The following is a 20,382-nucleotide window of genomic DNA, read 5'->3' on the forward strand; positions in this document are numbered from 1 at the left end:
ATTGGATAACTAGTAAAATGGCAAATCATGTTAACTTGTGATTACTGTAATTGCACTTCTGTAAAATGTATAACAAAGATGAGCTGTACTGATTTGGGAGCTCATGCATCATCATCAGATATATATAGCTCTCTTGCCTCTACCCGAATAAACCGGTGAACAAAGAAACCGGAGTCGTCTCTCTTCGCTGTGGGTGGGAGGGCAAATGAACTCCCACTAATGTTGGCAAGTGGACTCTGATTAGCAGCGGCATTGCCATAGAGAATGCATCAGTTGATGATGACTGATAGATAACTACCAAGCATTGTTTGAACTTTAATATGTATTGTTTGTGAAGATTAAAAATTATTTGTTTCCATCTCCTTTCTGTTGAAAACCGGTCAAACAGCTCATGGCCATAGCAGATTGGAATGAGAAGGAATGTGTTGGACTTGCTGAACCAAGAGGAGGCCAACACATGGGCTAGGTGATCAGTGCAATGGTCCACTAGATAACCAGCAGCAACCACACTATTCAGACAGTGCGGCTAATGTTTCAGATCAGGTAGCAATATGTCCTTATGAGCACTGTATTCTTCATGAACAAGTCGCAAGCTCCTATTTAATGACTGAAGTGTTTTTATTGAAAGCAGTTTAACAGTGAAAAGTTTATTTTGTGCAATGAGTAATCTCTGTTTTTCCTTTTTAGATCCTTCACTAACAGTTTCAACCCAATCATTAGGTTCTAATACATTAAACTATGAAAGCATTTCATGATCACAACGGATGTGGCGGTGTCTGTGTAGAATGGCTTGTGATTTGAAGTAATTTGTCTACTAAAAAAACACAATCAATCAGAAAGAGGTGCTAAGTCCCAAGTAAATTATATAACAAGTCAATGCTGTGAAGAGCATAGGCTATGTGCAACCTGGATGCAGCACTGTTTGGTGAGAATCAGCATTGGTTATTCAACACCCATCAGTACTGCAGTAAAAAGTTTGACGGTGCACAAAAGGAACTGGCACAGTAGGATATTAGAACCCAGGAAACCTCAGCTTCTCACAAAACATCACCCATACATTGTTGGTACTCCAACTACAGGAACTAGGATTGCACATCAGCAACCAGGTAAGTACACTACCACGTATTTATTCAGGCAACTGAACACACGTGCCTCTGACACTTATCCATGTACAAAATGTTACTTTTATCTTTATACATGTGAAAGGTCTCCATAATTGCAGCTAAAGAAAGTCCAATGCAGGTTTGCATGGCAGGCACTGCAGTGAAATTTCCCTTCTCTTCATACAGCAAGAGCTGGGGACGAAGGCACTTTCAGGGACTCTGGATAGTTATTCAGTAATGCATCAGGACTACAGTTCAAAAATGAAAGTATAGGGTAGTGTGACTGAGAATAACCTGGTTCCCACTTCTTTTGAGAGGAGTCGATAGCACCCATGGTTGTACTTTGCATTGGAAAGTTAGTAGTGAGGATTAAGTATATGAAGGCACGGGCTGTGTTAGAAAAGATTATTCAGTAAAAGACTATAAAAAGTACATTATGAAAAGTGACTTCAAACAGATCTCAAACTTCTAGACACCTGCTTGGGTTCAGAATTTAGAAATGTACGGCTATAGGTTGTTTGGTACAATTGGTTTTTAAATAAATCACTCCTGCCAAAACATCTTGTTACCCATGATCAGCGATCACTGTTCGTATCGCACAGCATCATTCATTGGAACTGCACCTTTTCTCATTTTGGCACCACCACAGTGAATTCTCACTTTAATCACAACTGGCCATGGAGTTGCTCATGTAGTGCCAGTACAACACAGGAGACACACCCAGTTCTGACACATACCTGCCTCTGATCTAATCAGTCAAACCATATCAAAGATATTTGGAAATAGCAACAATGCCTTTTACAGAACTTCTGCATTTTGGTTGTGAATTAAAATCATTTAAAATGGGCTACATTTTGTATTGAAATAGCAGCCAGAGGAATGTCAAAGGAACAAGTCAAACGTTTGTCCATTTCAGTCTCCAGTATCACAAGTCCCAGAATTCTCTCACTTTGGCATCATGGTCCTGAAGATAACGTTGTGCAATCGGTATTCGTGCAGCTTCTCGAAAGAGTTTGCACATTCCACCAAAAGGAGATTCATGTGAGTCTCGGTGAGATCTGTGTGTGGTATTTTGTTATCTATACACCTAAATAGCAAGTGCCTTTGCTGGTCTACTAGTGAGGAATACGAGTTAGCCATGGTCTGTATAATACGTTGCAGCAATATAAAGTGGCCTTCAAATACAGGATAATTTCTCTTTAAATTGTGAAGCTGAGGTCGCAGTGAGGGTTTGATTAGTGCAGTGACTGGCGGATAGCCTGCTGCAGAGATTTACGGGTTACCAAAAGCCGAACAACATCTTCGTTCTTCTTAGTCAGGCGTTTCCTGGCCTGGTCATGTGTTACCATCGTCATATCCCAACCATTCACCTGTAAGAAAACAGACATTAGAACACTGCCCATTACAGTTACATTTATTCATTATTAAGCAAGACAGTCTTTCTGCAATGTATCCTCTTTGCTTCTGCACTGGATATTTCCTTGGTTCAGTATCACTGACCAGTCACATAGGTGTTCCTAATCTCTGAAAAGTGTCAAAAACAAGAGAGACTTTTTCTGCATTAATTCATCATACTAAACTGGACCGAAACAGCACACTCCACCAGTGTTTTCAGTTTAACTAAGCTGATTGGTGTTCCCTATGATACAGAGTACGCCCTTTCCCTATCCGGTATCCAAGTAAATGTACCGAGGCCTAGGAATTGAACAGAGAACCCTGCACGGTGTACTTCACTACACTAGAATGTAGTACAGACTGTTACATCTCCTCTTCCACATACTGGCTTCAAACCAAGCCAAATCCTTCTCTGAATGTTTCACAGAAAACTAGCTACATAGCTGCCCATCAAACAGATTGGAAGGAATTGCAGGCTTTTCCTCTCAAGTCTTCCCTTCATCACCAGCAGAAAGGTAGAGAAAGGATGCAAAAATACTCTCAAAGGTCCTAGCCAAAAGGCTGGAGGGCTGTGTTGCAGAGATGGTCACAGAGGATCAAACGGGCTTTGTCAAGGGTCGGCAGCTCACAGCAAACATCAGGCAGCTGCTGAAAGTAATAATGACCCCCGCCCCCTGGAGAGAACACCAGAGGTGATCGTCTCCCTGGACACAGAAAAGCCCTTTGACAGAATCAAATGGAAATACCTCCTAGAAGTACTGGACTAGGAGCAGGATTCACCACCTGGATGAGGCTCCTGTACAACGCTCCCAAAGTAAGCGTCCGAACTAACACCACCAGCTCTGAATACTTCCAGCTGCAGAGAGGAACAAGACAGGGCTGTCCCCTGTCCCCACTCTTGTTCGTGCTAGCAATCGAACCTCTGCCGATAACCCTGCGGGACGCGAAAAGCTGGAAGGGAATCCGAAGAGGAGACAGTGAGCACAGAGTCTCACTCTATGCGGATGACCTGCTCCTCTATTTCTCGAAGCCACAGGAGGGACTGAAGGCAATACTGCAAATACTGAAAGAGTTTGGAACCTTCTCGGGCTACAAACTTAACCTGGGCAAAAGCGAGGCATCCCCAGTGAACCCAAACAGGGGAGGGACAGAGCTGAAGGGGCTCCCGTTCAAACGGCCCAGAACAGATTCCGCTACTTGGGGATCCAGATAGCCAGAGACTGGAATCAGATCCACAAGTGGAACCTGACCAGCCTGGTGGAGGAAGTAAGAAGAGACCTTCAAAGGTGGGGCTCACTCCCACTCTCCCTGGCGGGGAGAGTGCCGACGATCAAGATGAATGTACTGCCAAGGTTCCACTTCCTGTTTAGATCCATCCCGATCTTCATCCCCAAGACCTTTTTCCAAAACGTTCTAATCATGGCGTTTGTGTGGGGAGGTAAGAACCCGAGAATTTCCAAACAGACACTGCAAAGAAGGAAAATCAAAGGGGGCTTGGCCTTACCAAACCTACAATACTACCACTGGGCAGCAACGGCAGAAAGAGTGAGGGGATGGGTACAAGAACCCGACACAGATTGGGTACAAATGGAGGAGGCATGCTGTAAAGGAACGACTCTCTGGGTCCTGGCCACAGCAGCACTCCCATCCCCCTCAACAAGATACACAACAAGCGCAGTGGTACCAGCCACACTGAGGACGTGGACCCAGCTGAGACAACACTTCGGGATAACCAAAATGTCCCCCATGGCTCCCATATGCGGCAATTACAGATTCCCCCCCCAGCCATGCTGGATACCACCTTCAAAAGATGGAGGCGGGATGGGGGCACACTGATGGTCGGGGACCTCTATGTAGGGCACAGACTGGCAAAACTAGACGAACTGACGAGGAAGTGGAAACTAGCAAAAGGACAGGAATGAGACACCTCCAAATAAACACTTCCTCCGCAAAGAGACAGAAGAGTACCCTGGGGGCCCAGAAACCACACTACTAGAGGACCTGATGGGTACAAGCAATGAGAAGGGGTAGCTATGTGGGGAAATACACGGACAGCTACTGGACAGAGCCCGGACTCCACTGGACGAGACCAGACAAAATGGGAGGATGAACTGGGGAGAGGTAGGATGGGGACTCTGGAGCGCAGCACTGAGCAGGGTGAGCACCACCTGCTCCCGCGCAAGGCTCAGCCTAATGCAGCTCCAAGTGGGGCACAGAGTGCACCTGACCAGAACCCGAATGAGCAGGTTCTTCCCGGAAGTGGAGGATAAATGTGAACGGTGCTAGAGGGGCCCAGCCAACCACACCCAAATGTTTTGGGCTTGTCTTGCTGGGTTCTGGGCAACCTTTTCCGAGGCAATGTCCAAAGTTGTGGGGGTGAGGGTGAAGCCATGCCAGAGAGTGGCAATCTTTGAGGCATCGGAGTAGCCAGAGTTACACATGGGGAAGGGGGCCAATGCCCTAGCTTTCGTTTCCCTAATTGCACGCCAAAGAATCCTGCTTGGCTGGCGATCAGCAGCACCACCCACAGATGCACACTGGTTCGATGACCAGTTCTCCCCCTTCCTCTGTGTAACAGTATTGTATACAACTAGGGAGGACTGCAACGTGAACCTGGAGTATAACATTGTAAGAGGCACCATTGGCTCAGTCATTTTTTGTGAGCAGACAGAACTGTTAAATGGACAATAAAGCCTGACTACAAGCACTGTACAACACTGCAAACCCAACCTGCATGATCTTATCTCCAATCTGGAGTCCTGCAACTTCAGCTGGTCCTTCTTCTGAGACTCTCGTTACATATATACCCTGGAAATACAAAGAGAGAAAAACAATTGGTTGTGGTAGTGTAATCACAATAGTAGTTACAATTATTTAAACAGAATAATAACCAGACAACAACTGCAGGCGTGTTCTACTGGCCACGTTGAGCCCCAAAGGCACTGAGGCATGGTGCAATGCAGCCGGTAGATGCCAGGAGATCCCTCTTACAGGATCTTTCTCTGACCCTATCATAGAAAATACAGCTCACAAAGAGGCCATCCAGCCCATCAGGAATATGATGGCCCTTTTGAAGAGTAATCCTTAGTTTCATTTGCAGCTTTTTCCTCATAGCTCCACAATTCTTTCTCATTTAAACATTTATCCAATTGCCTCAGAGCTGCTATCGTCTGTTTCACATAAAGCTCACCTCCCCAAGACAAAAGGTGGTAGTGAACTATGTATCAGTCAATACGAGCATGGCGAGAAGGCAAGCTGCATGCTGGTGCACCAGTTGCGGAGGCAGGCTGCGTCCAGGGAAATATTGAAGATCCGGACTGGGGATGTGGTGTCAGAGCCAGGGAAGATAAATGAGGCATTTAGAGAGTATTACCAGGGACTTTATGAGGCAGACCCAGGAGGAGGACATGGGGTGTTTTCTGGACGAGCTGGAATTTCCCCAGGTGGAAGAAGCAAAGAGGCAGGTGTTGGAGGAGCCCCTGGGGCTGAGGGAGGTGCTGGATAATATCAGGGATATGAAGTCGGGGAAGGCCCCTGGGCCGGATGGGTACCCGGCAGAATTTTATAAGGAATTTGCGGCGGACCTGCCACCACTTCTGTTGGGGGCGTTTAATGAAGCACTGGAGAAGGGGGAGTTGCCAGAGACGATGAAACAGGCAGCAATCACACTAATCCCAAAAAAGGGAAGGATCCGGTGGGATGTGGGTCGTATAGACCCATATCACTATTGAACACGAATATGAAAGTGTTGGCTGGGAGGATGGTGTCCCGGGGGTGGTTGCAGAAGATCAAACATGCTTCGTGAAGGGCAGGCAGCTCGCGAGTAATATAAGACGGCTGTTGAATGTGGTGATAAATCCGTCGAGAGCTGTGGTACCGGAGGTGGTGGTATCCATGGACGCGGAGAAAGCATTTGATCGGGTGGAGTGGCGGTATTTGTTCCAAGTTTTGGGAAGGTTTGGGCCGAGATTTGTGGCATGGGTGCGGTTGCTGTATGTGGAGCCAAGAGTGAGGGTGAGGACGAATGATATGAGCTCACAAAGCTTTGACTTACACAGGGGTACAAGGCAGGGGTGCCCACTGTCGCCGCTGCTGTTTGCGCTGGCCATGGAACCATTGGCTATGGCTCTCAGGGGGTCGGCAGAGTGGCAGGGGATAATGAGGGACGGAGGGAGTATCGGGTGTCGCTCTATGCTGATGACCTCTTGCTGTATGTTTCGGATCCGTTGGAGAGCATGGGAAGGATTATGGGCCTGTTGGGAAGGTTTGGAGGGTTCTCGGGATACAAGCTGAATGTAGGAAAAAGCGAGGTATTCCCGGTGAATGAGCTGGCACAGCAGGCTAATTTAGGGGGGGATGACATTTATGAGGGATAGGTTTAGGTACTTGGGGATTCAGGTAGTGAGGGAATGGACGGGGCTCCATAAGTGGAACTTAACGAAGCTAGTGGAGGAGGCCAGGGAGGATCTTAAGAGGTGGGATACACTGCAGTTAACAAGTCCAAGTGGTGAAAATTAATATTCTGCCATGGTTCTTGTTTATCTTTCAGGCTCTTCCCGATCTTTATACCAAAGGCCCTTTTTCGGAAAGTGAACACAATCATCTCTGACTTTGTATGGGCAAGGAAGGTGCCGAGGGTGGGGAGGACCCGGCTACAGAGGTAGAGGCAGCAGGGGGGATTGGCGTTGCCAAACTTCATTATTATTGGGCAGAGAATGTGGACAAGGTGCGGCGGTGGTGGGAAGGAGAAGGGGTAGAGTGGGTTAGGATGGAGGAGGAATCTTGTAAGGGGTCTAGTTTGAGGGCTTTCGTGACGGCAGCATTGCCAATGGCTCCGGGTAGGTATTCAGGGAACCGAGTGGTGCAGTCCACGGTGAAGATATGGAATCAGCTGAGGAGGCATTTTAGGGTGGAAGGGATGTCAGTGCTAATGCCGCTGTGCGAGAATCATGGGTTTGAGCCGGGGGGGAATGGATGGTGTATACAGGAGGTGGAGGGAAGTGGGGCTGGTCAAGGTGAGGGATTTGTATTTGGAGGAAAGGTTCGCCAGACTGGAGGAGCTAAGGGAGAGGGTAGAGCTGCCAAGGAGTAGTGAGTTCATGCATCTACAGGTTTGGGACATTGCACGAAAGGTCCGGAAGGGATTCCCTAGATTGCTGGGATACACCCTGCTGGAGTGACTGCTGCTTCCGGATGTGGATGGGGAGGGAAGAATTGGGGATGTATATAAGTGACTGGGGGAGCAGAGAGGCGAGTGGGTGGTGAAGATCAAGGAGAAATGGGAAGCGGAGTTGGGAATGGAGATCAATTGGGGAATATGGAGTGAGGCACTGCGAATGGTAAACAGGACCTCCTCTTGTGCAAGGATGTGCCTGATACAGTTTAAGGTGGTGCACAGGGTGCATATGAGGCAAGAATGAGTGGGTTCTTTCCGGGGGTAGCAGATGAGTGTGAGAGGTGTGGGCAGGGGCCAGCGAATCATGGGATTGTGAAAAAGTCTGGGTGGGAGTGTTCACCATCTTAGCCAGGATAGTAGAGGAGGAGGTGGACCCGGACCCTTTGGTGGCAATATTTGGGGTTTCAGAGAAGCCGGACCTCATGGAGAGGAGGAAGGCTGATGTCTTGGCCTTCGCCTCTCTGATTGCACGGCAACGAATTTTGGAGTGGCGGTCGGCATCGCCACTGGGAGTAGCAATATGGTTGGGTGACCTGTATGACTTCCTGTGTCAGAGAAGATAAAGTATGAGTTAAGGGGCTCAGCAGTGGAGTTGAGAAAAGGTGGGGGATGTTTGTGACCGTGTTTGAGGAGCTGTTCGTCACAGGGGGGTCGGGGAGGGGGGTTTGAAAAAGGAGAAAAATCTGTCCAAACTGTATAGTTGATTGTTGGGAAGAATGTTTCCCCGGGGTATTTATTTGCTGTAACCTACTTTGATACAAGTTTGAATAAAATGTGTTTAAAAAAAAGAACTATGTTCAACAGAACTTTAGCAATAACAGCCCGACATGATCATCTGCAAAAGCATCATTACAAATCACAGAATCCGTACTGTGCAGTAGGACGCCATTCGGCTCATCGAGTCTGCACTGACCCTCTGAAAGAGCACTCTACCCAGGTCCTGTAACCTAATCTGCACATCCCTGGACATTAAGGAGCAATTTAGTACGGCTAATCCACCTAACCGACACACCTTTGGACTTGTGGGAGTAAACCAGAGCACCTGGAGGAAAGCCATGCAGACACGGGGAGAATGTGCAAAGTCCACACAGACAGTCACCCAAGGCTCGGAATCGAACACGAGTCCCTGGCACCGTGAGGCAGCAGTGCTAACCACTGTGCCACCTTTATTTGTTTACAAGTGTTTACCACAATTTTTCAAATCCCTATCTCAGCAACTCACCCCAAAATATTCATTCTGGCTGAAGTATATTCTGGAACTGTACCTGCCTGGCATTGCAGCAACTGAGTCAATAATATAGGGCCAAGGGTTCAGTTCTTGCATCAACTGCGACCAAGTCCCTTCAATAGTTCAACGGAGAAAAGCATTTCCTGGTGTGATACCGAGATGCACATGAAGTGCTCATGTCAATGTCTGCTCTGTGCTCAGTTAGCCTACAGCTAATGCCACCTGAAGATGATGATGTAGCAGAAGACAAACCGTGCTTGTATAATTTTATCCCAGAAACAGTCACCGCTGGTTCAGAAGAGAATCACAGAATTGTTCCAGAACAAGAGACCATTTGGCCCATTGTCTGCACCAGCTTTCCAAATGAACAATTCACTTAGTGCCATTCTCCTGCTTCTTCCCATGACGGGCGGCACAGTGGTTAGCACTGCTGCATCAAGTGCCGGGACCTGGATTCAACTGCAACCTTGGGTGACTGTGTGTAGTTTGCACATTGTTCCCGTGTCTGTGTGGGTTTCCTCCGGGTGCTCTGGTTTCCCTCTACAGTTCAAAGATGCGCAGGTTAGGTGAGGTTACAAGGATGGGGCAGGGGTTTGGGCCTGGGTGGGGTGCTCTTTCAATGGGTCGGTGATGACTCGATGGGTAAAATGGCTCCCTTCTACACTGTAGGGATTCTTTGATAACCCTGCACAGATCATTCTAATTCCCTCTGGAATGCTTTGATTGAACCTGCCTCCACTAATCTGTCGGACAGTATATTCCAGACCCCAGCTTTTGCTTCTTTTGCCAATTATTTTCAATCTGTGCCCTCTCCCTCTTGATCCTTTCACAAGTGGGAAGTTTTTCCCTGCCTCCTCTGTCCAGATCCCTCATCATTTTGAATACCTCTATCACATCTCCTTCTCTTCTTCAAATAAAAAAGTGAAAACTTTAGCTTCCATAGGTTCCTCAGCCCTGGGATCATTCTCGTGAATCTTTTCTGCACTCCCTCTAATGTCTTCACATTCCCTGAACTGCTGCTCCTTGAACTGGATGCAACACTCCTGTTGAGTCTGAACCACTGTTTTATACAAGTTTAACAAAACTTCCTTGCTTTTGTATTCCATGCCCATATTAAAAAATAAGATGTCAAATACTTCATTAACTGCTCTCCCAACCTGTCCTATATATATATATATAGATGAGGCTTGGGATTGCAAACCAAACCCCCAGCCTGGACTCACATTGCAGAGGGTCCACATTCCCCTCCACCCCAGCCCAATCTGTATCAATTCAATTTATCCAATGTATATTCTCAAAATAATCTGCAAGCAAATGTAGAATGATATCATCCAGTACAAGACTGGGAGCATGAGGAAGACCTATTTTACAGCTCTCTGACACTCACTGCCATTCAATAAATATCTCGTCAATTTATATTTTGGACGGGAATTGGTAACAGCAGTGTTGTAGTTAAATAAACAATGTTCTCAGAGTGCTGCTTGCAGCCTTTGTTTCTCTGCCTTGGGGATAGGTGAAGAAACGGGCAGATGTGACTGATGATTTGTAAGCAGTCTCCTGATTGCAAAAGTGGTTTGATGGTTTGATATGACCGGACTGCTGAGAGGCAGAATCAAATGAGGGAGGCCTGTCTCAGCAATGGGTTACAGTTTAGAATCTGCGGCTTTGGCTCCAGATCCATTAATAGGGTTTCAATATTACAACAGAAAAAACACAAAGCTTCAAGCCTCACGAGTGCAGACAGTGGGCATCTGAAGAAAAAACTGACATGATTGCAGTATAACCCACATGGGGGCTGGGGGTCATGTAGCAGTAACAGAAAAAAGCATAACAGAAAAAAAGGGGAAAATGTCTTGCATTTCCATACCACCTTTCACAACCTCAGGACAACCCACAGCCAATGAAGCACTTTTCAAATCTGGTTAATTGCTATATAGCAAGTTTATGCCAGAAAGGGCAATGTTGCTTTAGAAAATATTTTATTGAAGCATTTGTAATTTTCAGTTTAACACATTAACATTTCTTAAAAGAAAAACCTACGTGGGCCGACACACGCAAATAACCTAAAAAAACAAATTCCCCTACTGCCCACGCCCTATTCCCTAATTACCCGTTGTTGCTATATTTATTTGGTTATAAATATGGCAGTCAATATGGCCGCCTTCCTTAATCCTAATTGTGTTTTGCTCTAGAGTCGCCAGGTATCTTTCGATACCGCCACAAGGTTCAAACCCGAATACTGATCAAAGAACCAATACACCAGTTAGTTAGTTCAAAGTCAATACTATTTATTTACACACACAGTAATATCTACTCATGCACAAAATACCACAAACTAAACTATCGCTAATGCTAACGCCTATACTTAACTGCGGGTGCCCACTCAGTCAGAGGAACATTGGCCGTTGTTCGGATCTGAGGCTGTTGGGTGTGAAGGTGTAACAGGAAAACATCTAAGGTTGTCCGTCTGGTAGTGAGCGTTGACCTTGGGCTTACTTGCTTCTGGTGTAGCTGCTGGACGGGTCTCTCCGCTTTGAGAGCCGAGTCCAAGAGAGCGATTTTCTCTCGGGGGTTTCTTCTTATACCCGAAGGGGCTTCGCGTGCTTTTGGGCCGGCCTTGAACTTGGCCCCAATCAATTGGGCCATATCTTGATTACTTGTATTGATCTTGACCAATAAAGGGGTGGGTGTCCTGATGGCTGGGCGTGTCCTAGGTGGCCGTTGGCCTTGCTTTTTTACGCTTTCGGTTTGGGGAACTGGCGCCGGGGTGTCTGGAGCTAGATCGGTAGCTTGAGTATCTTTCCTTTGCTCCTGGAGATGGGCCATCAATATGTTAATTGACCTACAGTTTCAGTCTCGTCTGGGAGCTGTCTTCTCAATAAGCGTACAGGATCTGTGCCTGCCTGCTTTCTTAACATTGTCCATATTTCCCTACATCATTGCGATCATCCATTTTGTATTCTGGAAGTGGCCATCCCAGATGGCTACACCGTAGACCGAGTTCCCAGTCCTTGTCTAACACTGCCATGCATCCTATTTTATTCCCCCCCCCCTTACTGCTGACGTTCAATTTTCTTTGAAGAAGTCGATGAACGGTTGCCATCTCTGGGCGAACTCCTGAGTTGATCCTCTCAAGACGAACTTGATTTTTTTCCAGGCTGAGAAACCCCGCCATATTCGCTGACCCACACACCTGACTTCGGGGGCTCTGAGTCCCTCCATCCCAGCAAAATCAGTCTTCGGGCCACCAGGGAGGAGAAAGCCAGGACATCGGCCTCCCTCTCCGCCCCCCTTGGCCCCCGGATCATCCGATACCCCAAATATTGCCAGTTCTGGACTTGGGGATACCCTCCCTTCCAGGACCTCTGACATAATGTCCTCAAATCCCTGCCAGAATCCCCTCAACTTCGGACATGCCAAGAATATGCACATGGTTGGCAGGGCTACCCTCGCATCGTCCACATTTGTCCTCCACCTCGTCAAAGAACCTGCTCATCTGGGCTCCCGTCATGTGGGCCCTGTGGACCTCTTTGAACTGGATCAGGCTAAGTCTGCCTCAGGACGAGGATGAATTGACTCTCTTCAAGGCTTTTTCCCCACTTTTCCATTTACAGCTCCTCTTCCCACTTTCACTTCACCCCCCTGATCGGAGCCCCCTCCCACTCCATCAACTCCTTGTATATCTCCGAAATCCTCCCCTCTCCCATCCCAGTTTTTGACATCATCTCATCCTATAGTCCCCTCAGGGGGAGGTGAGGGAAGCTTGGAACCTGCTTTCGAACAAAGTCCCGGACCTGAAGATATCAAAACCCATTCCCGCTCGGTAGCTCAAACCTCTCCTCCAGTGCCTTCAAGGTCGGAAAGCCCTCCTGGATAAATAAATCTTCAAATCTCTCGATCCCTGCCTTCTGCCACCTCCTGAAGCCCCAATCCAGCCTCCCCGGGACAAACCAGTGATTGTTACAAATCGGTGACCACACCAACGCCCCTCCAATCCCATGTGCTGCCTCCATTGCCCCCACACCCTTTGGGCTGTCACCACCACAGGGCTTACAGAGTACCAATCCGGCGAGAACGGCACTGTTAGTACAGCCTCCGAACTCGTATCCTTGCAGGATGACTTCCACGAACTCCCAGGCCAACCCATCCCCCACTATCCATTTTCTGACCATCGATATATTGGCCAGCCAGTAATTAATAATTAATAAAGCTCGGTAGGGCCAGGCTGCTCTCTCTGCGACCCCGCTCCAGGAGTGCCCTCTTTACTCTCCGGGGGGGGGGGGGGGGGGGGGGGTGTTTACCCGCCACACAAAACCTGTAATCGGTGTGTTTATCTTTCTAAATAAAGGCCTTTGGGACAAAAATCGGAAGGCATTGAAAAAGAAAAGCACTTCCGGTTGCGGCTATGACCAGCTAAGTCGCACGTTTGGCGGCTCCTGCTACAAAGGTGTTTTCGGGCCGATTGGAGGGCCCCAACGGCGCTGGACGGACAAATCCCGGTGGGGGAAGGCTCCCTGAGGAGAACCAGACCAACTTTATGGTCGGTACCCGGAGTGGGGTGGTAAAGAAAGCAACAGCAGCTCCCCAAAAAAAGCGGGGGAAGAAGACCAAAATGGCGGCCGGTGGCGCACCCGAGGAATGGAGGAAATGGGCGGAGGAGCAGCAGGCCGCTCTCCTGCGCTTCTTTACGGAGCTGAAAATGGAGCTCTTGGAGTCAATGAATGCGACGACCACCAGGCTGATGGGAGCCCAGGCGACCCAAGAGGCGTCGATTCGGGAGCTGCAGCAGGAGATGACTGCGAGGGAGGAGGAGGCCACGGTCCTCGTGGGAAGGGTAGAGGTGCACGAGGCACTCCACCTGAAATGGCAGAGCCGTTTTGAGGAGCTGGATACCCGAATGAGGCGGAAGAACCTGAGGATCTTGGGCCTGGCAGAAGGCCTGGAGGGGTCAGACCTCCCGGGATACGTAGCAGAAATGCTGAGCTCCCTGATGGGGGCAGGGGCCGTCCCTTCGCCCCTGGAGCTGGAAGAGGCCTACAGGGTCATGGCTAGGAAGCCAAGAGCAAATGAGCCCCCGAGGGCGGTGCTGGTGCGGTTCCAGCGACTCAGCGATCGTGAGAGAGTGCTGGAGTGGGCCAAGAGGGAAAGGAGCAGCAAGTGGGAGAATTCGACGGTGAGGGTCTACCAGGACTGGAGTGCGGAGGTGGCAAAGCGGCGGGCCCGGTACAACCAGACGAAGGCGGTGCTACATGCAAAACGGATCAGGTTCGGAATGCTGCAGCCAGCGCGCTTGTGGGTCACCTACAAGAACCAACACCACTATTTTGAGTCCCCAGAGGAGGCGTGGGCCTTTGTACAGGAAGAGAAACTGGACTCGAATTAGACCCAGGGGATACTTGGCGGCCGTAGCCGCTCGGGTACTTTCAGCTGAACAAGCGGTTTTTTTTCGGCTGGGTCGGAACTGGGCAACTCTTATTGGAACGGTTTCCTTTTTTTTCTTCTTTCTTTGTTTGGATCCTGAACTCTTGCTTTGGGTTTTTCTTCTGATGTTTTTTCCCCCCTTTGCCAACTTCCCTTAGTTATTGTTATTGTGGTTATTCATGGTTATTTATATTGTTTGGTAGAGGGCGACTGTTAAGTACATTGTTATTTGTTATCTATCTGTTATTTATAATGTTAAGTTGGGGAGGCGGGACGGGGGGGGGAGAGCAGATCGGGGATATGGGCTCCTAGGGGGGGTTCTTTACAGGCATGGACGGGGACGGGAGTGGAACTGAAGATGGCGGGGTGGGGTGTGGCAGGGCGAAAGCGCGGGCTTTCCTCTGTTTTCCCGCGCGCGGGGCAGAGGAGGGGGGAGGGGAGGAGCGCGGGGCGTGGCTAGCAATGGCGACCTTTCCCGCGTTGGAGCGGGGCCAGGGAGGAGTGGCAAGGGGGGGGCCCCCCCAAGCCGGGAGGAGTCGTAGTGTGGCAGGAGCAGCCGGGTCAGCGTAAACCAGCTGACTTACGGGAGTACGATGGAGGGTACATCGCGGCTAGGAGGGGTCCTAGCCTGGGGGGGGGGGGGGGGGGGGGGGGGGGTTAGGGAGGGACACCGGGTTGCTGCTGGAAAGACCAGGAACGGGAAGTGGAGGACTGGAGGGGTGGGGGGAGGGGGCCATCGCCATGGGGAGCGGGTCAGAAGGGGAGGGTCGACCCGGGGCGAGCAGGGAACAGGACATGGCTAATCGGCAGGGGAAGGGGGCGGGTCGTCCCGCGACCCGGCTGATCACTTGGAACGTGAGGGGGCTGAATGGGCCGGTCAAGAGATCAAGGGTATTCTCACACCTGAAGGGACTGAAGGCTGATGTAGCAATGTTACAGGAGACCCATTTGAAGGTAGTGGACCAGGTTCGCCTGAGAAGGGGGTGGGTGGGACAGGTGTTCCACTCTGGATTGGACGCAAAGAACCGGGGGGTGGCGATTCTGGTGGGAAAGAGGGTGTCGTTCGTGGCGGAGGAGGTGGTGGCGGATAAGGAGGGTGGGTATGTGATGGTGAAGGGTAAGCTGCAGGGGGAGAAAGTGGTGATGGTCAACGTATATGCCCCGAACTGGGATGACGCGGGTTTTATGAGGCGCCTATTGGGCCTCATTCCGGGACTGGAGGCAGGGGGCTTGATCATGGGGGGGGACTTTAACACAGTGCTGGACCCCGGGCTAGACAGATCGAGCTCAAGGACCAATAGGAGGCCGGCAGCGGCAGAAGTGCTGAGGGGGTACATGGAGCAGATGGGAGGAGTAGACCCATGGAGGTTTGGTAGGCCGAGGGCGAGGGAGTATTCCTTTTTCTCCCACGTCCATAGAGTGTACTCCAGAATCGATTTCTTCGTGTTGAGCAGGGGGCTGATCCCGAGGGTACGGGAAGCTGAGTACTCGGCCATTGCGATCTCTGATCATGCACCACATTGGGTGGATGTGGAAATGGGGGAGGCGCGGGACCAGCGCCCGCTGTGGCGGCTGGATGTGGGGCTGTTAGCGGACGACGAGGTGTGTAAAAGAGTCCGGAAGAGCATTGAGAGCTATCTGGACTTGAATGACACGGGTGAGGTGCAGGTGGGGATGGTCTGGGAGGCCCTGAAGGCAGTGATCAGGGGAGAGCTGATCTCCATAAGGGCACACAGAGAAAGAAAGGAGAGGCAGGAGAGGGAGAGGCTGGTGGGGGAGCTATTGGAAGTGGATAGGAGATATGCGGAGGCACCAGAGGAGGGGCTGCTGGGAGAACGGCGCAGCCTGCAGGTCAAGTTCGACCTGCTGACCACCAGGAAGGCAGAGACGCAGTGGAGAAGGGCGCAGGGCGCGGTCTATGAGTATGGGGAAAAGGCGAGCAGGATGCTGGCACACCAGCTTCGCAAACGAGATGCGGCTAGGGAGATTGGGGGAGTGAAGGAGAGGGGCGGGAAGGTAGTGCAGAAGGGGCAAGAAGTGAACGGGGTCTTCAGGGATTTTTACAAGGAGTTGTATCGGTCTGAGCCGCCGACGAGGAGAGGGGGAATGGAGGACTTCCTAAACAAATTGAGGTTCCCAAGGGTCCAGGAGGGGCTGGTAGAAGGGCTGGGGGCGCCAATAGGGCTAGAGGAGCTAGTCAAGGGAATAGGTCAGATGCAAGCGGGGAAGGCGCCGGGGCCAGATGGGTTCCCGGTGGAATTCTATAAGAAAATGTGGACTTGGTGGGACCGGTACTGGTACGAGCCTTTAATGAGGCGCGAGAGGGGGGGGTTCTGCCCCCGACAATGTCGCAGGCTCTGATCTCCCTGATATTGAAGCGGGATAAAGACCCCGTGCAGTGCGGGTCCTACAGGCCTATCTCGCTTCTGAACGTGGATGCCAAGTTGCTGGCAAAGATCCTGGCAGCTAGAATAGAGGATTGTGTGCCAGGGGTAATCCATGAGGACCAGACGGGGTTCGTGAAGGGGCGGCAGCTCAACACGAACGTGCGGAGATTGCTGAATGTAATTATGATGCCAGCAGTGGAGGGGGAGGCTGAGATAGTGGTAGCGCTGGACGCGGAGAAGGCATTCGATAGGGTGGAGTGGGAGTACCTGTGGGAGACGTTGGAACGGTTTGGGTTTGGGGAAGGGTTTATTAAGTGGGTGAAGTTGCTCTACTCGGCCCCGACGGCGAGTGTAGTGACAAACGGGAGGAGGTCGGAGTATTTCGGGCTCCACCGAGGGACCAGGCAGGGATGTCCCCTATCCCCCTTACTTTTCGCACTGGCGATTGAACCGTTGGCGATGGCACTGAGGGGTTCAGGGGGGTGGAGAGGACTGACTAGGGGAGGGGAGGAACATCGGGTATCGCTGTATGCGGATGATCTACTGCTGTACGTGGCAGACCCAGAAGGGGGAATGCCGGAGATAATGGAACTATTAGCAGAGTTTGGGGACTTTTCGGGGTACAAACTAAATTTGGGCAAAAGTGAGGTTTTTGTGATACACCCGGGGGACCAGGGAGAGGGAATTGGGGGACTCCCCTTCAAGCGAGCAGGAAAGAGCTTTAGGTACTTAGGGGTGCAGGTGGCAAGGAACTGGGGGACCCTCCACAAGTTGAACTTTTCCAGGCTGGTGGAACAGATGGAGGAGGAATTTAAGAGGTGGGACATGGTACCACTGTCGCTGGCGGGGAGGGTGCAGTCAATCAAAATGACGGTCCTCCCAAGGTTCTTGTTTTTATTTCAGTGCTTGCCCATCTTCCTCCCTAGGGCCTTCTTCAAAAAGGTGACGAGTAGCATCATGAGCTACGTGTGGGCGCGCGGCACCCCAAGGGTGAGGAGGGTCTTTTTGGAGCGGAGTAGGGGCAGTGGAGGGCTGGCACTACCCAATCTCTCGGGGTATTACTGGGCGGCAAATGTGTCGATGGTGCGCAAGTGGATGATGGAAGGGGAGGGGGCAGCTTGGAAACGAATGGAGAGGGCGTCCTGTGGCAACACAAGCCTGGGGGCCCTAGTAACGGCACCATGGCCGCTCCCCCCCACGAGGTACACCACGAGCCCGGTGGTGGCGGCCACCCTCAAGATATGGGGGCAGTGGAGGCGACACAGGGGGGAAAAGGGAGGTCTGTTGGCGGCGCCAATAAGAGGGAACCATAGATTCATCCCGGGGAACATCGACGGGGGATTTCAGAGCTGGTACAGGGTGGGCATACGGCAGCTGAAGGACCTGTTTATAGAGGGGAGGTTTGCGAGCCTGGGAGGGCTGGAGGAGAAGTTTGAGCTCCCCCCGGGAAACATGTTCAGATATTTACAAGTGAAGGCATTTGCTAGGCGGCAGATGGAGGGGTTCCCCCTGCTCCCCAGTAAGGGGGCGAGTGATAGGGTGCTCTCGGGGGTCTGGGTCGGAGGGGGGAGGATATCGGACATCTACAAGATAATGCAGGAGGCGGAGGAAGCATCGGGGGAGGAGCTGAAAGCCAAGTGGGAAGGGGAGCTGGGAGAGCAGATAGAAGACGGGACGTGGGCGGATGCACTGGAGAAGGTCAATTCTTCCTCCTCGTGTGCGAGGCTGAGCCTCATTCAATTTAAGGTGCTGCATAGAGCTCACATGACGGGGACAAGGATGAGCCGGTTCTTTGGGGGTGAGGACAGGTGTGTCAGATGTCGGGGAAGCCCAGCGAACCATGTGCATATGTTCTGGGCATGTCCGGTGCTGGAAGGGTTCTGGAAGGGGGTTGCAAGGACGGTGTCGAAGGTGGTGGGGTCCAGGGTCAAACCAGGATGGGGGCTTGCGATCTTTGGGGTCGGGGTAGAACCGGGGGTACAGGAGGCTAGGGAGGCCGGAACACTGGCCTTTGCGTCCCTAGTGGCTCGACGAAGGATATTAATTCAATGGAAGGACGCGAGGCCTCCAAGCGTTGAAACTTGGATTAACGATATGGCTAGCTATATTCAGCTAGAAAGGATCAAATTTGCCCTGAGAGGGTCGGTACAGGGATTCTCCAGGCGGTGGCAACCTTTCCTTGACTTTTTAGATCAGAGATAGGCGTTCGGGGTCGTGGCAGCAGCAACCCGGGGAGGGGGGGGGGGGAGGGGGGGGGGGAGGGGAGGGGGGGGGGGCAGCAATGGTCGTGGGGGGACATGCACGACTGTAACGCGGGCAAGTCTGCTCGCTGCTCATGTCTGAAACTGTAGGCTGCCTTGTTTGTTAAGTTGTTGCTTGGGGGGGGGGGGGGGGAAGAGGACTGGTGCGCACGAGAGGGCGGACGAGGGAGGGATATTTGCCTAGAGGGATTGTGTTGTAAATAATTTAAAAATTAGTAGGGGTAAATGTCTGTATGGAAAAACTCTTTCAATAAAAATTATTTTTAAAAAAAAAAGAAAAAGAAAAGCAGTCTTGGGAAGACTGTCATCTTCACCATCTGGACCCTTCCTGCTACCGTCAGCGGGAACATGTCCCATCTGTAGAAATCCCTTTTCATTTGGTCGACTGCTTTGCCCAGATTTAACTTGTGGAGCTGCCCCCACTCTTTAGCCACTTGAATCCCTAAATATCTAAAACTCCCCGCCACCACTTTAAAAGGTAACTCCCTCAGTGTCCTTTCCTGTCCCCATGCCTGGATCACAAATATCTCGCTCTTTCCCAAATTCAGCTTGTAGCCTGAAAATCACCCAAATTCTCCTAGTACCGCCATGATTTTGGTCATCCTCCCACCGGGTCTGTAACATAAAGCAGCAAGACATCTGCATAGAGAGAAACCCTGTGCTCCCCCCCCCCCCCCCCCCCCCCACCTCACTATTCCCACGCCACGCACACGACGCTCTAAGGGCCATTGCTAAAGGCTCTATGGCCAGGGAAAATCCCTGCCTTGTCCCTCTCCCGAGATTAAAATATTCTGACCGGGTTCGGTTGGTTCTCACATTTGCCACCGGGGCCTGATATAACAGCTGGACCCAGTCCACAAATCCCTGCCTGAACCCAAACCTGCCTAAAATATCCCATAAGTCTATCTAGCTATTTAATATCTATTTAAGTATGTCCACTCCACCCAGTCAAAAGCCTTCTCCACATCCATGGTTACTACCACCTCAGCCTCACGCCCCTCAGCTGGCATCATTATAACATTAAGAAGCCATCTAATATTGGATGTCAAGTGCCTGCCCTTCACAAATCCCGTCTGATCCTCACCTATTATCTCCGGGACACAGTCCTCTATTCTGGTGGCCAAGATCTTTGCCAGTAATTTAGCATCTACATTTAAAAAGGAAATTGGTCTGTATGATCCACAGCTCTCTGGGTCCTTGTCTCGCTTCAAGATGAGAGAAATTAATGTCTGTGTTGGGGGAAGCACTCCCAACTCCTCGGATTCATTTGAAGCCTTGACTAACAGCAGTCCTACTATTCCCGAAAACGTTTTATAAAATTCCACTGGGAATCCGTCAGGTCCCTGGGCCTTACCTGATTGCATTGCCCCCGATCCGTCTATCATTTCATCGAGCCCAATAGGGTCCCCAA

At 50.6% G+C, this 20,382-nt stretch overlaps 1 protein-coding gene across 2 annotated transcripts in view; it reads right to left on the minus strand.

The window, feature by feature from the left end:
• Positions 1-599: 599 nt before the first annotated feature.
• Positions 600-20,382, minus strand: part of tax1bp3 (Tax1 (human T-cell leukemia virus type I) binding protein 3) — a 39,810-nt gene continuing 20,027 nt past the window's right edge. For both annotated transcript variants that reach the window (XM_038777150.1, XM_038777152.1), the window contains 2 exons: positions 5,229-5,306; positions 600-2,473 (listed from right to left, as the gene is read on the minus strand). In XM_038777150.1, coding sequence (XP_038633078.1) covers positions 2,339-2,473; positions 5,229-5,306 — 213 coding nt within the window. In that variant the 3' untranslated portion in view covers positions 600-2,338. The remainder of the gene's footprint in view (positions 2,474-5,228; positions 5,307-20,382) is intronic.

Source organism: Scyliorhinus canicula, chromosome 18 (assembly GCF_902713615.1).
Source record: "Scyliorhinus canicula chromosome 18, sScyCan1.1, whole genome shotgun sequence".
Lineage (NCBI taxonomy): Eukaryota > Metazoa > Chordata > Chondrichthyes > Carcharhiniformes > Scyliorhinidae > Scyliorhinus > Scyliorhinus canicula.